Source organism: Sturnus vulgaris, chromosome 3 (genome assembly GCF_052056855.1).
Source record: "Sturnus vulgaris isolate bStuVul1 chromosome 3, bStuVul1.hap1, whole genome shotgun sequence".
NCBI lineage: Eukaryota > Metazoa > Chordata > Aves > Passeriformes > Sturnidae > Sturnus > Sturnus vulgaris.
In genome coordinates, this window is record NC_142245.1 from 27,643,767 (window position 1) to 27,665,621 (window position 21,855).

At 36.5% G+C, this 21,855-nt stretch overlaps 1 protein-coding gene across 2 annotated transcripts in view; it reads right to left on the reverse strand.

The window, feature by feature from the left end:
• SRBD1 (S1 RNA binding domain 1) overlaps positions 1–21,855 on the reverse strand; it is a 122,747-nt gene that overhangs the window by 79,145 nt on the left and 21,747 nt on the right. For both annotated transcript variants that reach the window (XM_014877278.2, XM_088161258.1), the window contains 4 exons: positions 18,565–18,672; positions 12,332–12,489; positions 11,040–11,130; positions 9,900–10,007 (listed from right to left, as the gene is read on the reverse strand). In XM_014877278.2, coding sequence (XP_014732764.2) covers positions 9,900–10,007; positions 11,040–11,130; positions 12,332–12,489; positions 18,565–18,672 — 465 coding nt within the window. The remainder of the gene's footprint in view (positions 1–9,899; positions 10,008–11,039; positions 11,131–12,331; positions 12,490–18,564; positions 18,673–21,855) is intronic.

Consider the following 21,855-nt stretch of genomic DNA (forward strand, 5'->3'; position numbering starts at 1 on the left):
AACATATTACTGGCAAACTCACACAAATGGAAAAATGCTTACTTCTCCATTAGGTTCTTACAGAATGTCTACTTGAAGACAAAACACTATCCAAATATACAACCAGCTCTGATTGTGCAATAACACTCAGTCTTAGTACATTACAAATTATCTTGTATTTATATAATTTTAGTCCAGATGCTCTATTAATCACACTATATTTGCATGTTTCCCATTTAAATTAACTCCTGACAGGATTTCACAAATAACTCCTGTTGGAGCCTCTTTACATAATAAGGAGCCTTTACCAGTGAAAATTTACCAATTGCCAATTACCAGCAGCTATTTCATGACACAGACACTTAAAACACACAAATATTCCTGATGTCTCTTATGTATAATAGAGTAATATCCTAAATGCCACAAGCATCATTTATTTTAGAAACGCCATATTGACACAAAACATAAATTAACATTTTAATTATTTAAATTTACATTCACTTCCAGTATCAAAGATTTTGTTGTTAGCATGACAACACCATACTAGTGTGGAGTAATTCTATTTCATCTAGGCAATGGGTGAAGACCAGCAGCTTAAAATGCACACAATTTTCCCTAATTAAATTCCCATAATTAAAGTTCTGCAAATACAAATGAGAAGGAGGATTTCATCTATTTAAAGTACTTGGTTATTTTCAGGTCCAAACCCAATGGTTTTCAATCTGTGGTTCACCAGCTACTTCCAAGGTATTTAAAATAGGACAGGGAATAGCACAGCCCACTGCAAGTAGGTTTACAGTCTCTGGAGTGATTTTTTTACACTGCCATCAGTAAATTTCAATGATCTGCAAATCAAAAATACATCAAAGAACCATCATTATTCAGCTCAGTCATGTTCTCTCAATCTGTTCTATCAGGTAACATCCAAATTTGACTACATTCCATTTCCACTACGACAGAAACTGAGGTTGACCACACATGTTACTTCAAAGAAAAAAAAGCCACCTGAAACGACAGAACCACACATGCTCATTTTGGAAGCTCTTAAAAAGCTGCTGCAGCAGCTTACCTGAAAGCCTAAGCTTTTCTGGTTTGTTTGAAATCAGTATCAATACCAAGTTTGGAACAATTAAGGCTTGGATTATTGAAGCTTCACTCTCTTTCTTCATGTGGGACCTCACACTAATGGATCAAATCCTAACTTTCCATGCCTTATGACAAATAGACAGCATTCTCAAACATACTCTCGAGATACATGAAAAAAGGGTACTTAGTTCGCTCCAGCTTAAAAAGAAATGAATAAACATAGTATTGGAAAAAAATTCCTATGTGCAGCTGTTAGAAGTCTTGTCCAATGCTCAGTCTGAGAAACAACATTATGTCATTAGGTCACATTTTTCTGCTGAAGTCCAAACCTCAATTTTAAGCTTGGACTGAACACCACTCATTCATGCTCACAAATGATCAGGGAACAGGAGTGGGAAATTTCTCTTGACGTAACCTGTGCACTGAACAGGCAAGGAACACACAGCTCAAATGAGGTTACAGCTGCACAAAGTTCCCACAGGCTGTACTAGGCACACTAGAGTGTGTCTGTCTAGAGGAAGCACCTTCCAAGTGCCACGTCCCTTATTCCCTGACTGCACTCATTCTTTCTGCACCACTTCCTCAAGTTTCTTGCAATCCCTTGAGCCATCCCTTGACCCTGGCAACCACTCAGACACCTCTTAACCACAGGCTCCTTGCCTTCTCCTGAGAAGAAGCACAAGATAGCACACAGTGCTGAGACCTGCACACAGCCTTTCACAGCAATTTTAAAGTTCCATCCTTTGGTATCTCTACTGATACTGCAGACATGGTAAGAGTGGGTCAACAGCAATGAAACAGAGTTTGGTAACTCTTGAGAGAAAAAAGGATGTTGAACCAAATAAACAGAGTAATTACAGGAGAGGTGGGCATTTTATACTATCATCTTGTGTTATGGTCCTTCTGCTAAATAAGAACTTTCTGTGATATCAAACTGGTAAGAACCTTGTAGTGTTGACCAAAAAGCACAGAAAAATGTGAAAAGTTGTAACCACATTAAATAATAATCTAAATCACTTTAGTCTGAAACAAAAAGCTTCATTCTGTCCTGTTATATAACTTGCCTCCTCAGAAATATCAGACACAGAAATTAACTAGTTTTCTTTCACAGAATAAGCTGAGTTGAGAGGGACCTGCAAGGATCATCAAGTCCTAACCCTGGCTCTGCACACAACCATCCCCAAGAGTCACACCATGTGCTTTAGAGCATTGTCCAAACACATCTCTGGCTAGCTTGGTGCAACCATTCCCTGTGGAGCCTGCTCCAGTGCACAAACACCCTCTGGGTGTAGAATCTTTTCCTAATGTCCAACCTAAATCTCCCAGCCCAGCTTCAGGCCATTTCCTCAAGTCCTGTCACTGGTCATGAGAGTGAAGACATCAGGGCCTGCCCCTCCTCTTCCTCTCATGAGGAACTTGTAAATGCAATGAGGTCTTCCCCTCTGTCTCCTCCAGGCTGAACAGACCAAGTGACCTCAGCTGTTCCTTAAACAGCTTCCCCTCAAGGGCTTTCACCATCTTTGTTGCTGTCCTTTGTTTGACTGGAGCAATCTAGGAAATTTCAGACATACTCATCTTCCTTAAATTTATCAAAACCTTTTCTATTTCTAAGCTTTGGAAATAGCCTTGAACAAGAGACTTTAGGCCAGATAAAGTTGTTATCACAGAAAGCCTGTAAGAAAGGCAATTGCATTTTAAACACTGACTAGCACACAATGTTAGGTGATAATAGTTTTAAAGAATTCTACTAAGGAAGTCAAACACACCCAAAAGATAAAATCTCCTACTCACAGTATAGTTTTACTAGTCCTGTGCTATACATTTAAATAAAGACTGAATTGGATTTCATCTTAATTGAGTTTTAGGAAAACTCCTAGGCTTGCTCTACAAACATAGTGCATGCAATACACTCCTGCCAAAACTGCCCCTAGGGAAACTGATGGACATTGTGCAGAAATGGTAGCTCTTGCTCACTTCTTTGCATCTTCTCTTTCTCAATAAGCTTCACCTTTCCAACAACTTCTTGTTTTGTGCATGCAAATATTTTTGGAGGGTTTTACCTTTGCACCTGACATCTGTTGTACTGCAATACTAGATGAATTCTAGCCGATTATCTTAAAAAAAGATGTTTCATTAATCTGAAAATAACAAAGATCTACAAGAAAACAGCCTGTGTTCAAATTACAGTTCAGTGTGGCACATAAAATTGAAAACAGAGAATTCATTTTGCAATCCTAAATATAAATGGCTTCTCTGTGAGAAAACAAAGGAGGGAAAGAATTTATCATGTCCAGTTTCTCACTGTAATCATCTATTTGCAAAAGTATATTTGAGATCAGAACATTTCTAACTGAAGAGAATGCATTACCACCCTTAGCCAAGTTGTCACACATTTAATGACTTTTAATCCTAAAAATCTTCCCTTTCTTCTATTTGTTTAGTATCCCTTAAAGGCCTGAGGAGATTTTCATAGTTTTCTCTTAGAAAGAGAAAACACAGAAGGGAAGTTGCACAAAACTTTCCTCTCTCCCTGCAGACTGTTTTACCACAGGTTCCCTTGGATGCAAGTCAAATGACATGTCCCATTGTTCTGGAAAAATGGACTTTTGCCTTCAAAGTTAGATTTCTTTCACTAGTAACATTTGTTTCCTGACCTCATGCCTGCACATTGCTGAAATCTAGACTCCATATGCCACTTACTCTTTTTCTGAACATAGAGGAATTAATAATCTCTTTAACTACATTGAAATACTTCCAATTAATCCTTTTTCTCAACCTGTAAACTATGAATTATTTCTCTGAAATATTAAAGACAGCTCCATAATTGTCAAGTGTATCATTTACACAGTTCACTTCAAAAAGTTTCAAATTCATGCTATGCAAGCCAGAAGTTACAACCTCCTGTTTCACCTACCCCATCACAATTTCACTGCTCACCCATTTCCTTCCCTCCCCTCAGATAAACACAGCTAGAGATGATATGGGTGGCTACAGGCTGGGGCAGAGATTGTGAATCCCTGTTTCAAAGGCAAAGATGACCTCTGAATTTCCCATTCTAAATATAGTATGGGTCCAGCTCAACAGAGATACCAGTCTATGGATACACCAGGAACAAGCACTGGATCCTATTTTAAATGCACACACTCTTTCCAGTCCATGTTGTACTGAACAACAGATAAATTACTATCCAAGTTATTAAGAACCAAGAGTAGTAGGAGGAAGTAATCTCTGTGCAGAATGAGGTTCCAACTTATAGGACTGTATCCTCTAAATATAAGTACATACAAAATGGTTTTCCATTTGAAGTATGTGTGATCATTCAGCTCTGGCAACTAATCACAACAGAACATAACTTTTAAGTAAGGGACAAAACACGGTTTGGCTAGAAATCACTACGTTATTTAAAATGTTTTCATTGACTATGTCTTCTTCACACACATTTTAAACCTGTTTGTTCCTCAAAGTAGTTCTTCCTTGCTTAGGACTTCTCATGACTCCACTAGAGCTTGAAAGAGACAAAAGAAGAACAAAGGTTCCTCAGTGCACATTTCAGATGTGTGCATTGTTTCCACTGAATATGTATTCCTTTAGCCAAAACTTTCCAAACTACTTTCCACCTTCTGGATCAGACAACTAATGACCTAAGGTGTGAGTACATAAATGTGTCATCAAGAGAATTATATAGCTTAACAGACAAAAATAACAGCTTAAAGGAAATACAATCAAAAAGAAATAGGAATAAAGTTTCCCGTATCCCCACCCCCCTTCATACTCTCAACAGACTTGAAACAACTGCATTAATGCAGCAAGCAATAGCTTGTAAAAGGATGCAAACCAGCTGAAACATTTGACAGACAGTGTTAAATACCAGAGGATTCATATCAACCACTTTATTTGAAAAGGTGCTTTGAAGTTGGCTATCTTTCATGTACCTCTTTCATGGCACATTAATAAGGAAAACTGAGATGGGGTAAATTAAGTCCCAAGGTCATATCTAGAGTTACAGCACTGTGGGTACCTGATGAAATACGGATTAATGCTGCATGAGCACTGAATAAATAAAACCACTTCTGTTAACCACTCAAACAAGTTTTACAAGTAGTTCTGAACTTTATTCGGCAACTAGACTTCAGACATCTTAATCCCCCCACACTGCTTTGAAACCTAATTATCATAATGTGAACCCGAATGTTAGGTCCCTTTCAAACTGCGAGTGCTATGAAGCAGAAAAGTAATGGGAATTAAGCTAGTGTAACATTAGAAATGTAGAGGCATGGAACTTGAAAGTGGCATTTGTTAAAGCTGAGAGAGCATAATGTAGATATTCAACAACATAAAACACACTTTTAAATTGAAAAGGATATTTAAAGCATGTGCAGACACCTATAAAATACAAGTGGACCTAAAACCCCATAGAACAAACATTTCTAAATCAATTTCTTGCCACCAAGGTCCAACTTCAAAAGGCATCACAGTCCTATTCTACCTTAGCAGAACATTTCTAAGTATTCTAAAGCAGACAATTTAAACATTAAAGAAAACCCAATGAGAACTTTACAAGACATTACAGAATTTCCCCTATTTGTCACAGTACAGAATTGTTTGAACTTGAACAGCAGTAAATTATTAATTACATTGCTTATAAAGTCTTGAGAGCAAGAAAAGATTTTGCTGTAAGTGGCAGAAAAAGATTTTGCATCAAGTTTAAAACCAAGTAGACAGAAATTAAACACCAACCCATCTAAACAACAGCAAAAAAATACACTTGCCTTGCTGCATCCTACGCTGCATATTGAAAACAATTAACAATTCCTGACACTTATCAAGCTTCCTTTTAAATACAAGCTGAAATACTTTATTTTGAGTGTGCATTAATGCAGCAAGCACATAAGAGACCAGTAAGAATGCTTGTATTGTGACAACAAAACTGTTGAGGCTGAAAGAGAAATTGTGATTTGATTTTGCCAAATACAAAGATTGAGCTGTTTATTTTGTCCTGCTTTAGCATAGTTCACCTGTCATTCAAATAGTTTTCATTTCCAAGATGCCTCAAACTGACAGTAATCAAAGAAAAACAGATTCCTGAAATATTTTTTTAAGATTTTCATTTAATCCAAAAAGGCCAATGAAATCCTAAAAGTTCATCATCTGCCATGTTAATGCTGAACACAATGTTGTTTCATTTACATTTCTGGTCCTGTTAAAACAAATACACTTGTCTAAACTAGAACATCTGTTTTGGTTATAATACAATGTATCTTTGGCAAGAACTCACAATAGAACTAACACAAATAATCAAGAATATTTATTGAACCTTGTAATAAAAACTGATTTGTAACAAAAAACCCAAAGACTAGATATGACTGTCCCTGGCTCTAGTCCAATCCTAATCTAAGTCAATAAACACAGCTCTAAAAGGAAAACTACATTTAAAAAAAAAGAAAAGAAAGTCCTGTAGTTATTTAGGTTGGATGTAACTCTTTGAAAGCACGTTAGTTATAGAAATAGTGAAAAATATTTGCTTTAAATCAAAAACTGTCAAGCTGAGTCCAGACAGGTTTCAAAGCCACATGAAAATCGTGCCATATGCCTTATTTCCTACTACTGTCTTCACAGACTTGTCTTCTCTTTGGGAAGCTTCAGGAAAACTCTACAAAGTTTATATTTGCCATTGCTAAGTATTTTTTATTTTAATCACTTGCTTATATTATGTTTAGCCTTCATTATTTATGCATGCACCAACTGCACACACCGTTCTGAATTTACATATTCTATTACTGTCTCACATCCCTGGAAATGAATGATTCCAAGCTCTATACAATGAGCTGGATGGAAATATATGAAGACTTTTATATTTTTATAATAATTCCTGATCCTATTCTCCACAGCTAATATTTCCCAAGGAAGTTGAAATCTGTAGTACCTCCCCATTAGCCACCTTTCTGAACAACAGCTTATGTTTAGTGTTTTGCTTTTAAAGCACTATAAAACAATCCAACCTCATCTGCTAAGCCCCTTTACATTTGGATTCCTTGAAGGAAAAAAAATTTTCAATGCAGATACAATTAGTAATTCTTCAAAACTTGCACACAGCAATGAGCTGAGCTGTTTTTCTGGGCAAGGATTTCCACCTTGATCCAGCTCAGTGCATCCCTGCGAGAAGGTGAAGGCTTGGGACACGGTATCATGTTAGAGGCAACTGACTCATTCTGTCACAGTTCAAGTACTGGATGGGGGTTTTTTGTTCTAGGGGGTTTAGGTGTTTTGTTTTATTTGACGTTCTTTGTTGCTTTGTTTTCCCCACAGTTCAAACACCATACTGATTAGCAAGTCCATTCTTTATTTAACACTGCAACCAGCTGAAGCAGGCTTTCTTTAAGAATTAACTGTTCCAACAATAGCTGAAATTATTTCTTATAGATTTTAACTGGAAAACAATTCATCAAGATCATTTCATCCAAAAGCATACACAGGTTTCCACAGAACTGATGAGAGATCCGTATTCAGCCAATGTACAAACAAAGTCCTCATACTTTAAAGAAAAGTCTATCATGAGAAAACAACCTAATCTAGGAAGACTTTGAACATGGAAGCAGAAAAGCTGTTTGTGATCTGAAAGCACATACTCTGGAAGACTTTACTGTTCAAAAAGAAGAGGATCAGAGGAGCATATTCATCCAAGTCACTTTTCAGAGTTCCCCTCAAAAGGTATAGCAGTTATCTTGATATAAACCTACTGTCACCTCTTGCTCAAACAGTAACACTGTACTAATTGCTCCTCATTTAGCAAGTATCACATTTTTTAACTCTGACTGACATAAATTCCAGGCACTTCACCGGATTATCAGAAGTGGGGGTTGGATGGCTGGACTCATCGTTCCTTTCTGCTCCTAAGAAATACCAAGGAGATTAATGCTGTCTGGCACTAGAAACGAAGAAGTAGCTACCTTGCAGGATTCAGTAGCATGGCTTGGAAACCCCAACACTGGATAAAGCAAGGAGATGTACATGAAACTAGTTTATCAGAAATAGATGTATGAGAACCCTGATTCATATGAAAAAACTCAGTACAGACTGACAAAATTAAAAGAGAGACAAGCACTGCAAATATAGCTTGTCTGTAAACTCACATACATAAATTCACACACACACAGCAGTACACAAACCCCCAGATGTCACCTACAGCATGAAGTACAAAAAAAACCCCACTTTGCTTTAACATGCAGTACCTCATGGCTCTGCACACAAATTCTGATGTGTGGACTAGCTCTTTACCATATAAGCCCAACACAAAACAGCCATTACCAAGATAATTAAAAATATTTTTGATTATGTTAATTTTCAGGATATAACATGTCACATTAAACAACTGCTTTATGGATTTTTGCTACAAATATCAGAAGCTTTGGAAAATGTGAAAGGTTAAAAAAATTATCGGTCACTACTAGAGAAAGCAAAAAATTGTTAACCTGACTTCTGCCTTATAGCATTTATACTAATTCCTATTACACAAGAGCTTTTATCAGTTGCAACAACTTGATAACTTAAGTACTACTTTGAAAATTTTGTCATCTTGACCTATAAACAGGGAGAAAATATTACATCAGAAGATGTAAACACAATGAGAAAAACAACAATCACAGTATTATATAAAAATCTGTGTAAACTAGTATATGATCAATAAATAAACAAAACCACTATTTCAATCGAAGTGCTTATAGCAACATAATGAATTTTTAAGCTATATTAAGTGAACAATAGTGAAATTAAGCATTTGCCAAAACCCACACAGTATGAAGTCTTTTACACTTTCTACAGTCATAAAACATTCACTGTTTTTGCATTGGATTCAGTAAAGATGATGCCTAATTTTTCAGAACCTTGAATAGCCTCTTCCCTTTGCAAACAATTACAATTAAAACATCTTTGTCACATCTCCTAAAATAATAAAATAAAAGTGATTTAAGAATGCAATCTTGTGCAAATTTAGAAACAAAGAACAAGTGCAAGCACAAGTTAGTAGAAATAACACATTTGTTAAACGAATCTGTAAGACCACTTCCTAATTTATGAAAAAGGCACCTTTAAATGTATATAATAGTTTGAATGGCAAAAGGCCATAACCTTTTTAAATAAAGAAGACTTATTTCAGTATGCTAGGACAGTGAAAACTAAATACTGCTGTTAAATGTCAGCACAAAAGATAATCCAAGGTAAATGACAAAAATGTTTTAAAAAAAAAAAATATAGGTGGGAATTTAAAAAAAGAGGAGTTCTGCATGGTAGAAAATCAAGTGATATAATACAATTTCCATCCAAACCAACAGAAGACCACTTCAAATTCAACAAACTAATGGATAAAATTTGAAGTCTGAAAAGGATAAATTCTTCACTACTCTCCATTTGGTATTAACACAATATTTATTTCCAGATCATTTAATTCCCATAGGATTAGCCAGCATTCCATACTGCAGTCAGACAACAGAAGCTTTATCACATGCAGTAAAGCCTCATTTATCAAGAAATAAATGCACTATGCCAAGCAGGTCCTTAGCTGTTAGTGTCACTATTCTAGAATACTTTGTTACAATGATAATAGCAACAGAGTGAACCTCAGGAAAAAAAAATAAAATGCTTCAGTGAGTCTCCCTTACTGACTCAGGATAACTACTGTCATGCTTCAAAGAGCTACAGCCAGTTTTCTTTGGCTAGAACACTGGGTCAAGCTTGACTCAAATACAGACAGGGCAGCAATTCAAAAATTACATCTAAAACTACCTGTTAAGTTAAAATATGTTGAACAAAGGAATAATATCCCAGCAAAGGGATCTTACCAGTAAACAACATCCAATGGTGCAAAATATTTCTTCATAATTAAGTCAGCAAAGTAAGCTTCTGTTTCTCTGCAGGCCGTGCCATTGCCAATCACAACAGTGCTGCAGCTTTGTGTGGGTGAAAAAAACCAAACAATTATTCTTAAATATTATTTTATACCTTTTCATGCATAGTATTCAATCCACCACAGTGACCAATACATCTGATTTTAGGTAACATAAGGCCCAGATGTAATGAGAAAACATTCCTAGAAGCATCATGTTGTGTTTAACAGGTTTTCAATGTGACAGTTCACGAGATGAGTCAAACTTTCACTTATTTGTAATGGGATTATACAGTGGTAATATAAGGAGAAAATTCACAAATGATACTTCATATTAATAAATGGAATGTTATTTATAGTCTTCATACACTTTCACCTCGTATTTCCCTCATCTGGCATGAGTCAAGAAAAAGAGCAGAAGCCAAAGCAATCAGCATCTTCATTCCTTAATGGGACTATCACAGTTTCCAACAGCCTGCCAGGTCATTCCCTCTGACTGCCCATACCACGGCCAGTCAGTCACCAATCACCTTGTTTAAAGCCAATCTAATGCTGATAGACAAACTGGACTGTATGCTGTGGCAATTCAGCAGCTGACTCAGTACACCACATGTCTGTCCACAGACATAGTTGAACACAAACTCGTAATCATGCTGCTCCTGTTTGTAATTCCATCTGGAGATGTACTTTTGCAGGATTTCCTTGGCTTAACAAAACTCTGCCGAAATCTAATGTGGCTTCTGGAACAGGGAAAGACTGATGAGTGATTTGGGGGTTGAGGCAGTTAGAAGAGGAAGGCTAAACTTATTTCTTAGCTGAAGGCTATTCCCAAAAATAAATGGATTAACAGAGTTTTATGGGAATACATTCATAGCACGTAGCCTTAGTCATAGCCATGGCTTGGTTTCATGTGCTTCTAACATATATGTACTGCAAAAGCACAAACACAAAAGAAAACGTAAGCTCTGAACTAGACTAAAGAAAATAAACCTCCAATTGAACCAGCAGAATTCTTATTGTACTCCAAATCACGTTTATCTATAGTGAAGACTTTCATTTTGAAGAATGAGCAATAAATGAAGTTTCTTTAGCATACTTGTACTGTAGGAGAAGCCTCTTTATCTTCTCAGCTTCACGAAATCCTTGACCAGAATGCAAGTAAACTACATCAGTATGGAGGATCTGACCTAGAACGAAAGGCAAAGTCATTTGATCAAACCCACAAAAGTCCAAAGCTTCTATCCAGCAGAAGTTAATTTGAAGATTCACAAAGAAAGTTTCTAATAAGCCATCTTTCCCTTTAATCTTTATGTCCTTTTAGAAGAAATGTACGGTGGCCATAGGACAAGAATGCTTTGGCTGGCAAAGAAAAACAAGTTAATATATTTTGTAGTTCCCTGCAGACATATTCACATAGCAAGTAATGAACATCTAAACCTATTTGCAAATATAATGCATTATATCACAGAGAAAAAGAGCAATTTACTATAAAAGATTTATTGCTCCAGTACAATTTACAATTCCAGTAAAGAGTGATGAAAATGAGAAAGTCTAACAACTTGCAGTACAGGAGTTCTAGAATTCCAGTGCTAGCTCTTGTCATCATCCCATCTGTCACATTTGGAAAGAACTGTATTAACTAGTACTAACTAGTATTAACTAGCAGTAACTGTATTAACTAGTACACCGTTAGATAGATAACAGTACAATGAAAGCTCAATCATTTACCTTTACTGCCTCTTAAAGAACACACCTTTCTTTGCACTCTCTTGGAGTGGATATATTCTTAGGCAAAAAGCAACAACAAAATAAAAGGAAAACAAATAGTCCTTGCATAGGCCTAAAGAGGTGTGTATCCCCTGAATAGACTAGGATGAAGTGGAAAGGCTCTGTTCTATATGTGAACTAAGAATATTTGCAAAAACAGTGTTTGACTTCTTACATTAACACACACACTGCTAAACAAAAAGGGCTGAAAAAGTGTCCAGATGTCCAAGATACTAGCCATGAAAAAAGCAGTATTATAGAAAGTATTTAAATTCAAATTCTTTGTTAAAGAATAAAAATGCCAGGTGTTCTCTTAGCTGACTACTGAGGGGCACAATCATTTGAACTCGTATTCAGGAAGACAAAAGGCATTTTAAATTCTATTTAAGAGAGCAGTAATAACACCAAAGAAGTCACTGGAATCCAGGTGCCAGAAATTTAACCTTAAGCTTGCTGAAGAAAGGAATTTATATGACAGGATGTGTGGAAAACACTAAAAGCTTCACAAAGAGAAAAAAAAAAAAAAAGGAATTGGATAAAAAGGTAGGTTTGAGACTATCTTCACTATAAATGAATATGCTTTTATCAGTCCTTCCAAAGATGTTTGGAATTGAAACTTACTGGTTGGTGAAATAATTGCCAACTTGCAGCCATGTTTGTAGCCAGGATCTACTCCCATTAAAGCACGGCCCCTCACAGGGCTGGTCAGAAGCAGCTGACGGAGATTTCTCCCAAACATCATCACAGACTCTTTCTCTGCATCAGATGTCAACTTAGATCTTAGAAGGATGGGAAGAAAAAAAAAAAAAAGCCAGAACATTTTTCTTTCAATTAGGTTTTAAATACACTTACTTATTGTTCCAAAGTTGTAAGGCTTTTTCCAAAATGATGTTTCCATCATCTTTAATTAAATGTTACAATCCAAATCAAGCTGTTGACACCTTTTTCAAAAGGATCAGCGATATATCTAAGAAAGTCAGTCAATATAAAAAGTACAAGAGAAACACTTGTGAAAACATATACCCACCAACTACCATTCAAACATCAACTCAATTTTGAGCAAACAACAGCTTCCTTTCAAAGCTGATACTAACTGTAAAGAAAAGTGGATTTGAAGCAGGCATGGATCAAACTCATCATAATTTCACAATTCTAGAGAAAAATTATGACCCAGCAAAAAAAGAATGTTGGTTTACACTGAGAAGTACCAGAGAGAAACTGGAAGGGTCACTCCAACTAATTGCTAGCATAGCATGACTCTCGAGGCATTTAATTTTGTCTTTGGATTACTTCATTTAACAGACATCACAGAAGCATGAAGACTTGAGCTTTTCCTAGGAGGGTATGCTGATTCCTGAAAACCAAACTGTAAAGCTGCTGGGGCCACAGTGTTCCCTTTCTTTTCCAAGCTACGTCCTTCAACAGAAAGAAGTGAGGTAGTGCAGTAAGGATTGATTTAGACGATTTGAAGCACAAACACTTACGGCAGTGTCACAAGAAACAAATTAGTCTTGTTGAGTGAAGACATAAAAGATGTATGATGTCATACTTGTCAGATGTGGCCAGCAAGACAATGACTGACAAGGACAAGTATTTTTGTCATGGTACAGATCTTTTAAAAAAAAAAAACCAAAACAAAAACACAACACAAAACTGAAAGAGTAATGAGTACAAAAATATTAATCACCTCACTGATTTCTTTTTCTTTTACAGATACTCATCAATTGCATATGCATTACATTGCCAGTAACTCCAATAATTAGGAAGTCAAAAGCAATCCAGTAAAGCCTTCATTTAAAGGTAGCCAGTGCCCTTATTCTCCTTTTCTTTTTACCTATCACTGAAAAAAGCCTGTTATCTCTGTTTACCTCAGTTTTCTACAGAATGGAAAAAACCTTCATTAAAGTTAACTAACCCTACGGGTTAGTTAACCCTATGGGACAGGGAAAATTACTCAAGTCCTTTAGGTCAATCAATGCAAGGCTACAAATAGTTCAAGAACAACCCTCATAAGGGCTATTTGACATAATGGAATATGAAGCTGTTCTGAGCAGGTTTTGGTTGTGGAAGAACTCAAAAGCCTGAACTGACGTGGCCCAGGATCCAACAAATCAACCAGCTCAGCCCTGTCTCACCCCATAGTGGTACAGGAAGAACTAGTAAGTCCTCATCATCTCTCATTTGTAAAGTAGTCCAGAAAGAGGTCTAGATCCTCTTTTACACATTACTGATTGAACATGTCCTAGGGAAGTGTGCAACAACAAAAGGCTCCCTTTTATCCACGTGCTCTTTGTTTCTGTATCAGGTAGATGAGATTATCACAGACACAATTTAAAGTGAGATGGGGAAGGACATACATGCATTAAGGCTCCTTAGCAGATCAAATGTGCCCTCAGCAAAGAGCAGACACTGTATATCACCAGCAAATGTGTGAATGGCTGCACAAGTTCAGGTAAGTTGTCCCTTAGCCCAGTATTCTGACCCCAGGTCTGTCTCCAAGCAGTTGCCTAAGCAGCTGATAGAGCAGCACTAGCATCTATTCCATAATCTTGTCCTACCTCCAACTGCTTCCGGAGTGTTTCCTGGGCTTGGCATGACTTGTCTCCTTACTAGTTTTTAATAGAGCTCTTGCTTAACTATCCAATCTCCTCCTGAAGATACATTTCTTTCATCCACAGAGTCTGTTGGCAGTGAGTTTTGCAGGTCCATCACAAACTGTGTAAATAGCTGCCACCTTTTGGCTGGAAACTGATTCTTTTTATTATGCTCCCCTAAGCCTTATACTGGAACAAAGTAAAAATTTATCCCTAGAAACCTTGTTCCACTCTTCACACCTAATTTATCTCTAAGTTCTCCCTTTTCCATGTTGAAGTCATAGTGTAGCCATTTTTTTATTTCCAGAGAAATTATTTCATTCCTCATTCTCCTTCACTGGGCCTTTTTCAGTCCCAGTCAATTGTTTTCCTACTTCCTACCCCTCTTCCCCATGTGAGTGTACCAAAATGGACAACAATATTCCAAATACAAGCCAAATAAATAAATGATTCTTTGTCTTTATTCCTTAACTAAATAACCCTATCTTCTGAGCACTTAACATTCATGTGGAGCTACCTTCCACAGTGCCAAAGAGCCTCTCCTGTGGCAGGATAGCTCAGAGCTAATAGTTTTACTTACAAAAAGATAACTACTTCCCCTTGGAAAGTATAAATTTATACTCATTCCACTGCATTTCAGTTGCCATTCCATTTCTTGATCATTCAGTCTTGCAGCATCCTTCTCCTACTTTACCCTTCTTTAATTAAAACTAAAAAAAATAATAATCCAAACTACAGAACAAGCTTCTACTAGGGAGAGTCCAAAGAGAGAAGAATTAGATGCCACTTATGAGACATCAGAGAAAACAAAAGCAAATACCTCAGCCTCACAGAAGTATGAATCTTCTATATACACACATAACAGAGAATCACCCATTCAGCCATACATGCAAATGAACGTTAAAAGTGGCTTGTAAACAAGAGAAGGGAATGCCCTTGGACCAGAGGCTTTGTACAAAGACAGGCCAAGTTCCATCGTTGCATCCATCCCAAAGATACAGGGTCCCAGCTGCCACCCCCAAGGCCAAGTCCTCCCACACTGCAAATTCCTGTCAGTCCATCTAAGAAGGGAGACCTGTGTAGGAATTAAAGTTGCCCCTAAGCACATGCTATTAGTTATGTCAGCCTTACGGAAATCATGTTTAAAATTGGCATGGATATATAGCAACTTTTACAGTAACAGGAAATGTTACTGAAATTGCCAGGTGTGTAGGGGGAATGTCCTTTCTATTATGTAATATCCTGTATTTTTAAATTTCAAATGTATATTTTTTTCTCTGTCTCTTACTCAACTCTTACTTGTATCAATTACATGAACTACTATCCAAAGCAGTGGCCCTTAATTTCAAGCCTGTTATAATCATTTGATCCTTTGGAAAAAAACAAAAAGAAAAAGAAACCCATCAAGCTACCCAAAACAATCTAATATCTTTCTCTTTTTCAGTGTGTTACTGGCTTCATCTAAATGGCAAGATGTCCAGCTTGATGCTTTTCAAGTTTACTACAGTTCTCATTAATATGGCAGAGATAAAAGGCAGAGAGGAGTCCTCCTCTCTAAATACAAGAAAAATGGTTATTTTGAAAAAAAAAACAAAACGGCAAGCAAATAAACCTCAAAACTCTTCAGTTCTTACTTCATGAAAAAATATCAATCAAGTCAGGACTCGAAGCCCCTCCCTTGAAATCTACAAAGCAGTCAGACTGCATATCACTAACAAGTGTATTGTAATAAAAGCAAATAACAATCATGACCTACTAGTTTCTATATTCAATGTTATAAGATGCAGTTTTTAAACCGAGATTTAAAATTCCCCACTTCCATGTTCAGCCTGAGATGCAATCATTTCTGTGGAAAAATATCTGCAAACTAGTTTCAGGTGTGAAACAAGATATACAGAGAAATGTTTGTGTCCCTGAAGACTGAGGAAAGAAAACTCTGCAAGAAAGCATGGAAAATTATGAAAGGATTATCCATTAAAAAATGTGCCCATGCCAAATCACTTGTATGAAACCCTAACGGAATCATTCCATGCAGTATTGCAACAAGACAAAATGTATTTCAAAGAGCCAAAAGCAACAATGGACATTATTATACCAGATACAAGAAATGATATCTAACAGAATGGAAGAAAGGAAATTAAACAATAAATAAGGTAATTGTCTTGCTGGCAAGTTTCATCGTTCTTCTGATCACTAGGAGCACCAGCAATTTCAATACATTCTTGGAAACTTTCTGTTCCAATACTTAATGATAATAATAAAAAAAAAAGAACAGCAGGAGGCAGGTTGGAAATATTAATGCTAAAAGGAGGTATTGAATACTTTAGCAGCCCTTTGCAAGAGTCGGAAAAAATAGCTCCTAGTGTGTCCGGAAAGAAAATAGGAGGAGGATAAGGGTTAAGTGGTCAGGGACCAGAATACTGTCAGGTGCTTTGAGTTCCTCTCTATAGGAGAGGTTTCAGATTTTCCTATCCAAACTCCACCAATCATGCAAAATCATCACAGAGAGTAAAACGTAAGCAGACATCCTCTCAGGAACCTGCAGCAAGCTTTATATTCTTCTCCTTGATTACTTGTGAGCTACATTTAATAAGTAGTAGGGCAGGATGCTTTTTTTTCCCTTTTGAATAATAGAATAGAAATCCTTCAGCAACCCACTACTCCAGCAGTCCTCCAAGTGTTACACACAACACAGGCTACAACAGTCCTGTGGTACAAACCACTGAATAAAAACACAATAAAAGAGCCTTGAAGCATCCCTATGTCAGGTTGCTTAGTTCTCTTAAAATCAAACCTCACTAAAAAGTAAGTCTTTTTTCTTTATTTTAAAATAGTTTGGTTGTAGAGATGGCTAGGAATGACAATTATTTTCACTTCCATGTGACAGAAGCCAACAACAACTCTCCACCATGAGATGTTGACCATTTTGACCACAATAGACACAGTGCCTCCCCTACCATAGCTACACGTATTGCTGTCACAAAATAGAAGAGTGAACTCCGTATTTTTAGAAATCTGTGAAATTCTAAGTAACAAAAAAATCAGGCTCACTAATCAAAAGAAGTAAAGCAATCTTGCTTGCAAAGCAATAGGCAAACACAAGATACTGTAGTGAAGAAGCTCAAAAGCCACTGGAAATACATGCTGTTAAAATCTTGAGCTGATGGTTCTTTTCAGAGAGGTAGAACACACATCATTCTTGCAATGATGTTCATGAAAAGGCGTCAGGAAAACAACTCCAATTCAAACACAAAAGCACATCTCACAAAGTACAGAAGAAACACATTTCACAATGTGGTTGCTGATTTTAGATACTAGATAGCATGTCATTTTGATAGAAGTAATTTCAACATTTCTGGTCCAAGAAACAGGGTCTCTTCAATAAAATTCATTTTCAACTACCTCAAGAAAGCATTAACATATCAGACAGCCTTGCCAGAATGAAGGATGTTATGCTTGGAGGAGCTTCTCTGGTATTGAAGAATCACACCATAAGTACTGTTAGCTATTAGAAGATCATGCTTTTAATTGACATATTCAATAATTTCCACTATGTGGTAACCTCTTCTACTACACCACGATATACCCTATTTAAATCATGCTTGATACTAAGTTTTAAATTTCCTTTAAATTTAGAACAGTATTAAAGATCTTAACAATTGACATGTTATCCAATGACGTATTACTACAACATCACCAGTAAGAAGTTCACTGACTTTTCTAGAGACATCACAATACTCACAAAATAGTATCAGACTAACACTGACTAATAAGTTTGCCACAAAATGCAGCTGGCAAACACAAAGGGTGCTTCCAATCCTAACTGTACTTCGCTGAGTTCTACTAGACAGGTAAGAGAGAGTCAGAATAGAGTCACTGACAGTACTATTGCTGTCACATGAAGAGATGCTGAGAAAATTCAGTGACATCATGGTTTATGCTATTACAAGAATAAAGGTGTAACTACCATGATAATATAGTTCTAAATTGTAGTTTATTAGACAAATGTATGAGTACCTAGCATGTAAACATGTAAAATGTCTTCACAGAAAGATAATTTCTCTACTGTAGTCGAAACTGTATCGGGTCAGCAATTAAATCTATAAAATCAAGACTACACAGTTTGTTTCTTCTGTAAGCACAGAGGATTAGAAACATGCTGATATTTTCAAACAGATGAATGATAGTTTAGCAAAACATTGGGGAGGGAATTGTTATAAAAATCAGTAATATGAAAATACAGATTTATTCCAGGCTTACCTGAATTCCCTGCACAGAAGAGGATATATAAGGCGTTTATATGCATCCTCTACAGAACTCCGGAATAGCCTCATAAATTCCGGTTTTAAAAATTGTTTTGGTTTCCATCTGAAAAAGATCAGAAGAAAAATAAAAGAAATATTTTAAAAATACATACAAACAGCTAGATTAAAAAGGAATTTTCCAGAAAGCCTTCTACATTGTTAAATCTTATAAACTGCAGAATTACTATAATAATTCAGCAACTAAATCATGAGTTAAACATGAATGGAATGAGAAGTTGCCCATAGCTCTAATACCACACAAGGCCAGGCTTTTCTTTTCTTAGGTATGAGAATACAATTATGGTTGATGTTTTAAAGAAAACATTAAAAGAACTGTCCACTTTGAGAAGTCAAAGCTTATTACAACTCAACAAAGAACTTGGTTCCATATTACATTTAGGGTTGCATTGTTTGCTGTTCTTCAATACATTAGAAAAATGACTAAACACCCTCTGTGATTGCCACTGTGGAATTACTGATAAAAGGCAGCTATGCCCAGACAAAGATTAAGGAGGTCAACTAATGCTAATAAATGAAACCCAATTCAAATTTCATTTGGGGTGCTTTGACTATCTGTATTCAACTTCTAAATGAACTCTTAAAAATTTTGCAGCAGTTCTTAACACCACAAAAGCAAAAAAACTTACAAACCGTTTTTCTGTTTTACCTGTTACTAATATATTTGAGTGTAAATGATAATATAGGACGAGGGAAAACTAAATAAACGACACCAAACAAAACTAAGACTGTTTTCCAACTTTTTCTAAGCCAAACTCTTTGAAGCCTTAAACTCTAGTCTAGGGAGAATGCACAGTAACTATGTAGTTATAATGACAAGTACTTCAAATTTTGCTGTAAAATACACCTCACTTTCAAAGCTTCCTAGATATTTAATCTATTGATCTTTTAGTTGTGGGCAAAGTTCCATGAAGGATGGTGTGGGGGGATGTGGGTTGGTGTGTGTGTTTGTGAGTCCTTGAACAAGCAGAACAGAGTAATTGAGATTGTTCACCATGTGAGAAGAGATTGAGGTTGAGGAGAAGCAACCGGATATATTACACTGAAACAGAAACAAACACTACTACCATTTTCTATTAAAATACACCTGGTTTTTATTACTTTTTAAAAATATTGATAACACTCCAAGTTCTCTTCACCTATTGTATTATTTAACATGCCTGGGTCCCAAACTGCAATGGGAGATACCCAGACATTTAAAAATAAGCATGCAAGTTTGGTTTGTTTGCTTGGCTTAGTTTTTTTTTTATGAAACATGGTAGAATTATGGTCATAATGTGTCCAGGGGTAGGCAAAAAAAGAACAGAATTTTACTTTTGACCTTATTTACTTGCAGCCACTCAAAAATACTGAGAATCCTAAATTTCTCCTACCCAGACAGCTTTTCAGTTGTCTAAGGGGATCTGCAACTTCGTGAGACAGCTTTTCTAAGGATCTCTGCACATAATAGTTGAGAAATGTATGATCGAGTCAACCCTGCATTGAGCAGACAGACACGGGAGCAGAATTAAGCTCACCATTCAGTTTTACATTTAGGGTTGCAATCCAACGCTTAGCCACATGACCTCATCACTTTGCTAACAGTTTTTGTAAATAGTTCTATTATACTTATTTGTAACTAGAGACTCTTTCCATACCTATATAAAACTGGCTAAGGCTTTAAACCCTCTTATTGCCATCACATTCTATAAACAAGAAGGTTTTACAGGTGGCAAATGTGACTACCCCAGAAAACATCCTCAGCACAAATAAGAATGAATTTGGAAATCTGGTAGCTGTTTCCCCCTCTCTTCCATCCACTAAAGCCAGTTAAACTTTTCCTCTGTAAACAGATTATCACAACAGATATTTTTATTACCTGTCAACAGATAAGTAAAAATTTAGGCAACAGTCTTTTAGAAATTGCTACAAATGAGAAAACATTCAAACAGCAAGTTCAGTCATAGCAAATTCTACAGTTTAATAGTTTCAATACTTCTTGAGAGAAGATGAAAACCCACTTTGCTGCAAAAAGCAAAGCAAAATCATGTGTGTATATTTTTAAAGATCATCACAGCCTAATTAAGCCCCCCTCTAAAAATGGATTTTTCTTGATTATTCAGTCCAGATCTACCTTTTTAAGCCAAATTTTTAAAAAGCTCCATACAAACAGTATCATGTTACTGTGAGAATCAGCTCTCCACATCCTAATGCTCACAACAGGGACCACAACAAATATAAATAGCTTAGACTACTGACACACCAGAGGGTGGAACTACACATAAACAGATTTAACAGAGCCCACATTAAGAACCACAAGCATTGAATTAATAACTGCTCCAGTAGGAGTCCAGCTAGGCTTTTATACCTGAAGGACAAACAGCAGAGCTTTGTTTTCCTCCAAGACATTTTATAAAACATGTGCTAAGTTAGTAACCACAGACAAAGCAAGCCTTTAAGGCCTGTACCATGGAGTTTTCACAGGATCTGAGAAATTTGACTGGAAACTGAAATAACATCATCAAACATCAAATTTCATTTTCAAGGCTGCAATCCCACTTGGGAACTAACTCTCACCCCATCCCAAGGAACAACTCCATGTTGTTTCTACGCTCAAAGCCAGCTAAGCAGCCCCTCTCTGGCTCTCTCATTGATCATTTATCCGTGTTCAATTTCACAATAGAGTCTTTGGGACGAGTAGAGCTCTAGTGAGAATGGCAATAGGTTCACTGTCAAACCACAGAGACGCCATTTTCTGGGGAAAAATACAATCCATTGGGCCAGGCATAAGGATATTCCTGAGTTCTCTACACAAACCCAAATTGCAAAGAAACAGATGCTTATACAGGCCAGTGAACATTCTGTACTTGCAAAAAAGCATGTAATATTTTTCCCATCTACACAGAGCTCAATGCAATAAGGAACTCTAGTCTTCCAAACACACTTTCTACTGCAGGAGCATTTAAGGCTAAAAAATTTGTCTCAGAAGAACACAAAAAGTTCAGAATATTTGCTACTAATCCACCAGGCAGAAATGGTACTGCTTTGTGACTAAAATACTGGCTAAACTCTGTAGCAAGCTGGCATTTCTGGTTCTGCAATTGATTGTGTGTGTGATCTCTAGCAAATTAGTTAAAATCTTTGCAAAGTTTTGAAACTATTGACTCAAAAAAAAGTTATTAACCCTCTACTCTAACCAGCAAATCAATGCAACGAAAGTAACGCAAATTCCACCCCTGGACAATCATTT